Source organism: Glandiceps talaboti, chromosome 19, assembly GCF_964340395.1.
Source record: "Glandiceps talaboti chromosome 19, keGlaTala1.1, whole genome shotgun sequence".
Lineage (NCBI taxonomy): Eukaryota > Metazoa > Hemichordata > Enteropneusta > Spengelidae > Glandiceps > Glandiceps talaboti.
Window position 1 is genome coordinate 7,379,899 of NC_135567.1, and position 10,805 is coordinate 7,390,703.

The 10,805-nt window shown below is 37.1% G+C and overlaps 1 protein-coding gene across 1 annotated transcript in view; it reads right to left on the bottom strand.

Moving 5' to 3' along the window:
• LOC144450387 (putative palmitoyltransferase ZDHHC13) overlaps positions 1 to 10,033 on the bottom strand; it is a 248,453-nt gene extending 238,420 nt beyond the window's left edge. Inside the window, exon 1 of the mRNA XM_078140990.1 lies at positions 9,767 to 10,033. Coding sequence (XP_077997116.1) covers positions 9,767 to 9,796 — 30 coding nt within the window. The 5' untranslated portion in view covers positions 9,797 to 10,033. The remainder of the gene's footprint in view (positions 1 to 9,766) is intronic.
• Between the last annotated feature and the right edge of the window lie 772 nt (positions 10,034 to 10,805).

Genomic DNA, 10,805 nt, shown 5'->3' on the forward strand with positions numbered 1-10,805 from the left:
GGCCGCTTTATAATGAACACGCAGGACAATAGCCACCTTAGCTCTGAAATATGATTTGAGAACTCTCTGTCAGCAGTTGTGTCGCAGTTCTCTGAGTGCACATTTCCAAACTTTGACCCGTCTTTTTTACACCTGACCCCATGAAGACGCGACATTACACAAATATCCATTATCGGATAAAATCTGATTTTAGACTCTAGGTTAGATGCTTGCTCTGATTCACTTTTTATGATATTATCCTATAAAAAGTACTCTGTACGTGCGAAGAGTAATATTAGAGTCTAAAATTCGATTTTGTTGGCGTCTGTCAAATCGCTACCTAATCTTGCTGCTAGATGTTCGTGCTTTCTTTCGATACTAATTACTATAAGCGAACGAAGTTCGCAGTTAGGGCTTGCCTTGGATGTTCCATCCTCGATAGCGATGTTCGGTCGTGTGTCGTATTGTATCGGAAGAACATCCGAGGTCTAGCAGATAGACTAATCGCTACCATGAAAAGAGGCCAATGGTTTGCGTGATGTTGAAAATAAAACATCCATATGATTATTATATTGAAACGGCTTTAGTGAATACACACAACTAGCACTATAAACGGAGATGTGTTCCAACTCAGACTCAGACCACTAATGAATGTTTTCAGTGATCTGAGGTTACACAGACAAGGAACACAAAATTGCAGTCCCGTGCTTTTAAGTTTTATAATGTTTTGCACTCGCAAATCCGTAATCAAAGAATGTACACTTGCTATTGGATCCAGGATGAATAAAGTTTAAACGCTGTAAACCTTTCTCGAATATATTCTGACAGTGATGTTGAATTTGAGGGAAAATTCTGTTTGACAATAGAATAGACTAGCCAAGATTACTGACTACATAGCTCTTCAATGTAAGTGTGAGCAGTGAAGTGAAAACAGCTAGTGTACTTCCCGTTTCTCGGACAAGGCAACATTATATCGCCCTTCACATGCTATTGTTTGTAATTGATAAAACAAAAGGCGTTCTATGGAATATCATATCCCTTCGTCGCTAAAATTAATAGAGACGAGAAAATGACGGAAATGCAAGTTATCGAACATTCAGGACAAACACCTTTTTCAGTTAGAAAAACTTCCCTTTTTGAAATGGAGATTAGTCCCCAGCATCATTTTCACAAACCTGCGAAGAGGCCTTGATTGACACAACATTGTACAGTCATGGACAGTCTATCTGAGAGACATTCCTTACTGTTCACAAATACAGACATTTCTACTAGGCTACATCCATTTCGTAGGGTCTATGATCCATCTCAGACCGGTTGACCACTAGTGGTCTGAGGGTCATTGTCGCCCTGCTTGCATACGGAGTAAGTCGCCTACAAAGAGACAGTTGTGAAACCTGGGCTTACCTGAAATGCTAGTATAGTAGTAACTAAAGATTTAACGCATCTGTGTCCAAATATCAGCAATAAATCGACTATTTAGTAATTTTACCTCGCCTTGGCTACAAAAGTACTAGTCCCAGTCCGGAGGACCAGAAATCCCGAAATCACAAGTTCAATCGTAAAATTTATGCCCAAGCGGACGCCCGATCAAATGTGGCGGAGTTTGTAAGGCGGGACTTTGAAATCAGTCGGAACTGGAAAAGTTCCGATTTCGACACCTTTTGTGATCGTACCAGCGACTACTATCGTCAAAAAGATGTAAAATGAGTACATATTCGACCAATTGCTAATATTTGACAGCTTTATAAAAAAAATTATATGTAATTATTTTGTTATTGGTGCGAAAGTATTTTGTTTTCGCACTCGCTATAGGACGGTTACTTTTCATAGGACGGTGTTGAGCGAAACGCGTGCACCGTCTGCAAGCAGGACTGTGAGCCATGGTACATCTGAGCACAGACAAGGAACACAGTTTCTTGTCTGTGATGTGAGGTACAACTACTGACCATTATCAGATTGAGAGGTGTCAACGAGTTCCAGCAAGATGCTTAGTTTAGACAAACAAGTTTTATTTACACATAGCCCCAAAGCATAGGCTGGTGGCGTTATTCACCATATGGGTACAGGTGTAAGAAGGTGCTAAAAGGTGTTACTTTTAGCATCGGCAGAATTGTAATGGTCAATTGGCCATAAATATAAACTCAATGATACCTTGACAAAGATAGTATTACAAACACTGATTGGTTAAACAAGTGTTGTGTAGTCAATTACCTGACAAGTAAACTGGGTACTGTACTTGTAATTCTATACTGATAAATCTGAAATGTCATATTTTGAATTTTGTCATCTAATCTGATTTGTCACCTTTAATTCAGGCTGGAGATATTAAAGGGGAATACCACTCCAGGAAATGAAGACATTTATGTAAACTTTGAGTTGTAGTTAGACATTGTATGAGTTTACATCACTTACATTACACATAATTAACTAAAATTAAAAAGTAAAAATTATTGACTATCTATTGTTATTAATATTAGTAGCCCTTATCAACACACATGATTTGTCTCATTGTAAACCTAAAAAAAATCTTTCACTTTGGTGTTCAATGTCAAAAACCTGTGGATTAATGATCTGCAAATATTATCTAATATGTAAATATTTGGACACAAAAACTTAGTTTTTAGTGGTCATGTATATGGTAAACATATGGTAATTTGATATATCTGTATGATATGCAAACAGTGAAAGTATCATATTACATGATTACATGTGTCCAAACTGACCAAGTATGACCTGGTATAACCATATATCTTTCAAATAAAAATGAAACACTGATCCCAAAAATATGCAAATCTATGTTCCATGACCTCATTAAATATTCAAAATGGCTTTCGATACACCAAAATCATAGCATTCTTGCTATTTTATCAGTATTTTGCTCAAATTTCATGTAAAAATCCTGGTTTTCTTGGGGCAAACGGTCAAATTTACATACTATCACAGAATGGGTGTATGACTCCCTAGCTTACTCATATCTGATAGCTGGCCCCTCAGTAAAGGCTTCAAACTTTGAGTTATGTTAACCTGTTATAACTAACTTGGAGTTTAATACCTCATCGTGTGGATAATTCTCGTCAACCGGTGCTCAAAGAGTCAACAGACATGAATTGTCTCATGGCCTATCCTCATAAATATGGAATGGTTGAACATTGCGTGCTCATTAGTATTGATCACATGTACATATACACATTTTAGACCAAAACCAGTCCCTTGGGAGAACTTTTGGTCTCATAATTTTTAAATGTTTTTGAATTTGTTATCCTTTTCCAAATTTGAAGGAAAATGTGGTCAACTTTCTTTTTTTATTTTTCCAAGATTAAGTGATGTAAAATCTTAAATTGACTGACTATAACTCAAAGTTTACATAAATGTCTACATTTCCTGGAGTGGCATTCCCCTTTTAAGTACACAATACATGGAAAAAAAATTATTTACTTTTTTAGTTTATTTCATATTGTTGAACTGGAAAAATATAGATATTAATCTTTAAAATAGATATTTCAATACACTACATCTCCCAAAGAAATTTGTATAAGACTTATTTTGATTATTTGGCTGTTTCTATGGGCGTGGTCTTGTTGCTAGGCACATTTGCATACATTTTTGAATGTTTATTCATGTCTTTCAATTCCTGACCCACCAAATATCATGGCAATTGGTTCAGCGGTTTTTGACTGTAAATTGTTTACACACACATCCACACAGACAGACAGACAGAAAGACAGAAAGACAGACAGACAGACAGACAGACAAACAGATGCCGCGCAATCACTATAGCACTACTGAACCTCAGTTCAGTTGTGCTAAAAACTCGACATAATCAATGTTGCTGGTGTTTTTTATAGTTCATTTTAAACTCAGATAAAAGAATGTGATATTAGTGATATGGATTTTAGACTATCTAGGATAAGTTTATCAGACTGCCATGCCTCCATCTTGTGAGAAATTATCACATTGAATGTGTAGTCCAGTGTCCATCAGTTACACCTTCATTTCTGTACAGTGGCATAATAATTAAACCAAAGACCATCCCTAGTTTTACTTAAATCCACATAAACATTCTCACACCATAGTTAATATAACTAATAAACCTGTTTACAGATAAAGTGCCAAGCTACACCCTGAGACCATTTGTGGTAGTTATATCTTCGGGACCAGTCAGTTTCTCCAGCCTGGGAGGGGGGGGGGGCGGTGGATTCTTAAATCGGACCGACAAAAAGTCACTGACCCCCCCCCTATCTGTAAAACCAAAAACAGGCTGACCCCCCTATCACTTAATTCTAAAACATGATGCCCCCCCCCCCCCCATATATAATATTCGCATGACAGGTATTTTTTATCGTGACTCAGTGTGGACTCCTTGACTGTCTTGCATCTACTTTATAAGATCCCAGGTTAGCACTATCATATTTATAATTATTGACTACACAGGGTAAATATATTCGAAAAGGAGTTTAATAGCATCTTGGCAGAGAAGGGTAGGAAAGCTTGAGAAGGGAATATGTACATCTCTTATGGGGGTCCTAGGTGGTCTCCCCCTAGAAGCCCAGGAGGTTTTTAACTCTGAAAAGTCAATTTTGAGACTATTCAGACATTTTCAGAAAATAATTTCCAAGCTTTCAAGACAGCACCAAAATGTAAAAAGCAACTACATAAGGTTGAAATATTTTTGAAATATAGTTTGATAGGATTTTGACAGTAAGAGGTAGGGGGAAGATCTTGAGACTAGGATGTGTACACCTCGTGTGTGTGTGTGGGGGGGGTCGTAGGGGGTCTCCCCCTAGAAGCCCTGGAGGTTTTTAACTCTGAAAAGTCAATTTTGAGACTATTCAGACCCTTTCAGACAATAATTTCCAAGCCTTACAAGACAACACCAACATGTTAAAAGCAACTACATAGGGTTGAAATACTTTTGAAATATACTTTGATAGCATCTTGACAGTAAGAGGGGAAGAGCTTGAGACTGGGATATGTCCACCTCATGTGGGGGGTCTGAGGGGGGTCTCCCTCTAGAAACCCTGGAGGATTTTTACTCTTAAAGCCAATATTTAGGCTATTCAGACCCTTTCAAGCAATAACTTAATCCATGCTTTACAAGACAGTAAGTATCAGAAACTATTCTTTATAACTTACACTAAGGGTTGAAATATGTTCTTAAAAAGTTTAAATGGCATCATTATATACATGTAGTAAAGGTCAGCACATCTAATGGTAGTATCATTGGTAGGGGAGATTTGGAGTTTAAGGCAATTTTAAACTATCTTGGCAAATGTTTCAGATCTTGAAAAGACAATATCATATCAAATTAGAATAGGGTGAAAATATTTAAGAAAAGTTTAATACCATTATGACAGTAAAAAGGTTGTTGGTGCATCTGGTTGTTGGTTGAATGTATGAGTGACCTCTGGGGGTGAGGGAGTCCTTGGGGTTTTCCCCCTGGCAGATCTGGAGTTTTTTGCTTGAGATACTAAGGCAATGTTTAGGTTATTCATAACCTTTGAGGTAATATTTCCAAGCTTCGAAAAGCTAAAACGTAAAACGTTTTTAAATGAGTTTCTCATATCACACGTAACATTAGTATATAGGGGCATTAATATTGCATGTCTAATAAAGTCACCGGTATGTTAGAGAACTTTAGGTGGTCATACCTAGTGTATAATAGTAACTGGAATCTGATGAGATGTGGTGATTTGTAGTGTCAATAACATGACGAGTAGAACAATTTAGATTAACTTCATTTATAAACTATCTATGAAAATTACCATTACGAAACCTTCAAGTTCACTTTTGTCCCAAACTGCAATATAAGCGAAGCATTGATTGTGAATCAGCCAAGCATTTACATGACATGTTCTGTAACTAGTGTGGTAGCTAGGTAATACCGGTACATGTACAATGTATATGAATATGTATAGTTAGGTTTGAACTAATAAGTAATGTTAAAGAATTCATGTAAGAAACAGGGACAAGAACAAATATTGACATGTACCACATTTCAGACAAGGCTATATGCCATTGTAGAAAGGATTTTTTTCTTCAATCACAATCTAAAACACAATGACCCCCCCCCTTCCACAATTTTCAAAACAGCATGACCCCCCCCCCTACTGCCAATTTCAAAAACAGAGTGACCCCCTACCAATCCACCCCCCCCCCCCAGGCCGAAGAAACTGACCGGTCCCTAAGTCTTGATGTTCCCGCTCTCGTTGATAGATTCTCCCATTCCAATTCGTTTATGAGTTCTGTTACACTCGTTTTCCAGTCATAGTTGTTGTAGACCATTCTTGCTGCCCTTCTCTGTATTTTGCCTACTTTTTGTATTAATTCTTTAGTGTAGTTATCCCACACTGCAGAGCAGTACTCTAGGGTTGGCCTGATAGATGTACGCTGCTTTTTTATTTGATCTTGTACATGAGCCTAGGTTCCTGCGAATGAAACCAAGGGTTTGTCCTGCAGATGTTGTTATTCTGTTTACATGTGTGTTCCATTTGAGATTTTGATGAATGTCTACCCCTAGAAGAAACTGACCGGTCCCTTCATATGATATATGTTATTCTTCTCAAAAATAAGATTCATGGTAAATAATACAAGTACTGTGAATGGCACCACACATAATTACATTTTTGTCAGTTACTAACAGTATGCTGAGTGTGGGTACATGTAGTTAAAGAGTTTAGGATTTTCAAAATCCAAACTGTGATACATAGTAATCATTCTACTGAAAACAATGGTTTTAGAATTTGTAACAGAAAGAGTGGTGATAGCATAGCAGTAAATATCAATATTAATGTCTTGATATTGGGTTATATGCCTTCAATGCAAGGATATAATCAACACTATGCATAGCGGAATGCTGATTGTATATTTACACCAAAGGCATTTAACAAAAGATCCAAGCTCTAATATTTGTATTACATGTCTCTAAAGATATTATGTTCATTTGATAAATTTCATGTCAGAAACATTAAAAAAAGAATACAACTTGAATATTTGTCAATGTAAAATGTGGTGTTTGAATATAAGATGCATTAATAAATTACAGTATAGACTAAACTAAAATCAAACTACAACTCTTTTTGTATATCAACCTGGAACTATTTCGGCAAAGTGCAATAAAGTTCATATTTGTTGAGAAAGATATACTGCTAGATGGAAATTCTGCTGTAAAAACTACTTACAGGTTACACTACTGAATGACATCACAACTATATCTATATATACTATTACGGCAACAGTTTGTAACTTAGTAAAGTAAAGTTATCTTGTCTGTAGAGCGTGGTGTAATCTCCTGCATGATGTATGTATGTATGTATGTATGTATGTATGTATGTATGTATGTATGTATGTATGTATGTATGCATGCATGCATGCATGTATGTATGTATGTATGTATGTATGTATGTATGTATGTATGTATGTATGCATGCATGTATGTATACATGTATGTATGTATGTATGCATGTATGTATGTATGTATGTATGTATGTATGTATGTAGGTATGTATGTATGTATGCATGCATGCATGTATGTATGTATGTATGTATGTATGTATGTATGTATGTATGTATGTATGTATGTATGTATGTATGTGTGTATGTATGTATGTGTGTGTGTATGGATGTATGGATGTATATATATATATATATAACTCGGTGAGTATCAATCTGCTAAGACAGTGCTCTATACCGCAGTGGCAGAGCGTAATAGTTTTGGTAGTACTGGAACTCTTTCTTGGTTGTAACTCGGAGTTTCACGCATAAAGCGATCATCATGTTGTCTGAGTTACAACCAAGAAAGAGTTCCAGTACTACCAAAACTATATATATATATATATGTGTGTGTGTGTGTGTGTGTGTGTGTGTGTGTTTGTGTGTGTGTGTGTCTATAAAACCCTAAAAGAATAAAAGTAGCGCCAATGGCACTGTAGGACAACTGTATTTGGCTGTTGCTATGGCGTGGTCTTGTTGCTAGGCATATTTGCATACATTTGTTTATCTTTATTCTCATACCTACCCATCCATGTTTTCTTTGTAATATGCATCATCATTTCAGTGCTGTCAACAATAACTGTAGAATAACCCTCCATCCCCTCCATCCCCACCGTTCACCATGCAGTTTCAAGATATAAGTTTTTGACTCAAATTGAGATTTTACACCTAATTTGCATATCGCTGATGGGATCATCATGTTGTGAATACACTTTCATCTACACATCCCCTGATGCATCCCCGTTAACTTTCAGCTGAATCTGCTAACTAGTTTGGAAGTATAGATATTGAAGTAAAGAAGTATATAGGCATTAATATCGTTTGTATAGTAAAGTCAACGGTATGTTAGAGAAATTTTGGTGGTCATACTTAGTGTATAAAATAGAAACTGGAATCTGATGAGATGTGGTGATTTGTAGTGTCAATGACATGTAGTGTCCAAAATAGAAAGTGTATTAATCCATTCTGACAAGTTCAAACTGACAAGTAGAATAATTTAGATTAACTTCTTTTATAAACTATCTATGAAGATAATTACCATAACAAAACATTGAAGTTCACCTTTGTCCCAAAGTGCAATATACATGTACAAGGTAAGTGAAGCATTCATTGTGAAACAGCCAAGCATTTATATGACATGTTCTGTAACTAGTGTGGTAGCTAGATATTAAATATATGTATATGTATACGTATAGTTATGTTTGAATTCTTACGTCAAGTAATATTAAAGAACTGATGTAGGAAACAGGGACAAAAACAAATATTTACATGTACCATATTTCAGACAAGGCTATATGACATTGTAGACACAGACTTTTTTATTTCATCACAATTTAAAACACGGTGACCCCCCCCCCCCATCCACAATTTTCAAAACAGCATGACCCCCTGCCAATTTCAAAAACAGGGTGACCCCCCCCCCCCTACCAATCCACCCCCACCCCCCTCCCCCGGCCGAAGAAACTGACCGATCCCTTACTTATTTACCCTGCAACTACCTCAGTACCTACTAAGTATTTTACATCATCAAGTAGCGATAATTTTAAGCTGCACTTTATGACTACTCAATCCAAAAACAACAAAATCATGTGATAAATTTTCATTGGCCCTTTTCAAAATGATTACATTCCTGCTACACACTTGTATTCATAGTAAATCCTTTCATGTCGTGTTCAGACATTCACACTCTCCTACAAATTGTGAAATGCAGAGGATATCGAGAACGATATACATGTATGTGAAACATCACACGAGTAAAGTTACACAATAAACAGTCGTGTCCTGCTTTGACCCCAGATGACCCAATTTCACGTGACTGGTGATTTACTGACCTTACGAGGTGAGGTTAGACATGTTACGTGTGAATGACAGTAATAAGTGCAATGCCAAGTACGTCTGATATTATGGGATACTAAGGTACAAATCTTACTCCCCTGAAATGTAGCTAAGTCCATCTAGGCTATTGTAAGTACTACGGGTACAAGGCCACTGCATTCGATCACGCCATGACTACTAGTATTAAATGTACCAGTACACGTTAGAGATATCTCTCCCCCAACGTTCATGGTCTAACGTTACGCTAATATTCTCCTAGATACGTTGTATTGTGTGCCGCGTATATTTTGCACACTTACTTTATTAGCATAAAAGGAATGGACGGTACAAACTGTCTGTATAAGTTTTAGAAGTTGAACAAAGTTGTACACGAGTTGCCGCTCTCAGCGCCATTCACAACAAACCTGCAGTGTGTGTTTATAGTTATACATAATACAAATCGTAACATCATAAAGACACTTACCCGTGGCCTCTTTTCTTGACTGAGTTCCATATTTACCACTTCACCCTGACCCTGTTCAAAACGCAGTAAATCTTACAAACTTGAAGACGACCACACAGGCTACCATCATCACACCGGGTCCTTGGAAATTAGGTCAACTGTTTAACCCGGAAATATTGTTGTGGACACGTGATCGGCAAACGCGTACGTTATACCATGGGGAAGACAGTGTGTACTATTACCCAATGAGTAGTACATGTCTGGATCGGTGATGTCATATCTTTTTAGTCAGCCGGTCAGAGGTTACGCGCGTTTGTTCTTATATCATCACTCCACCGACAGTCTGGACATTCGTCTGCGCAGCCTGTCTGCGCATATCTATCGTGCATTAACGTTGAAATCCTACTTCGGTCTAAATATTCATAGAATTTGATGCTTTTATAGAGTTTGAATTTTTAAATATGACAAACATTATTATGAGTAAGGCTCTCTGAGAATCCCTCAAAATTATGAGTTGGTTTGTGTAGGGAAACTATACGTCCCCGGATCGGTAATACTTGATCCTTTTTGTTAAACATTTCATAAAACGAACTTTAGGGGTCTCTTCATCAGTCACAGTTGTTGTGATAAATAATCATTCCCATATTTATTTGCCCAAAGTTTAATTTGTTCATCAAACAGAAATACCAGTATTTCTACATTCCTAAACTATTATCTAGGTTTTTTGCTCACAGATTTTTTAATTCAGAATGTTTTAATTTAGTGCTGACTCATAGTTTGTCTTTTCAGTTCTTGTTTCGTGTTTGTGTTATGATTGGTCTCCATTCCTAACTTCCTGCATGGTCGAGCACGTCAATCATGCAATCATTGTGTATGGTACCGGTTCGTGGCTTACGGGCCCTGGCGGGGGGGGGGGCAACTCCCATAGACGGATATACGGGGAGGGTCCGCGCGAAAGGGGTCGTTTTTTATGCTGGTGAATATCAGAAAGGGTATACTTTTTTCATGAAGTGTTGGTATCAAAAAGGGTCTGTAAATTAGACTATGCAATCTGGAAGCG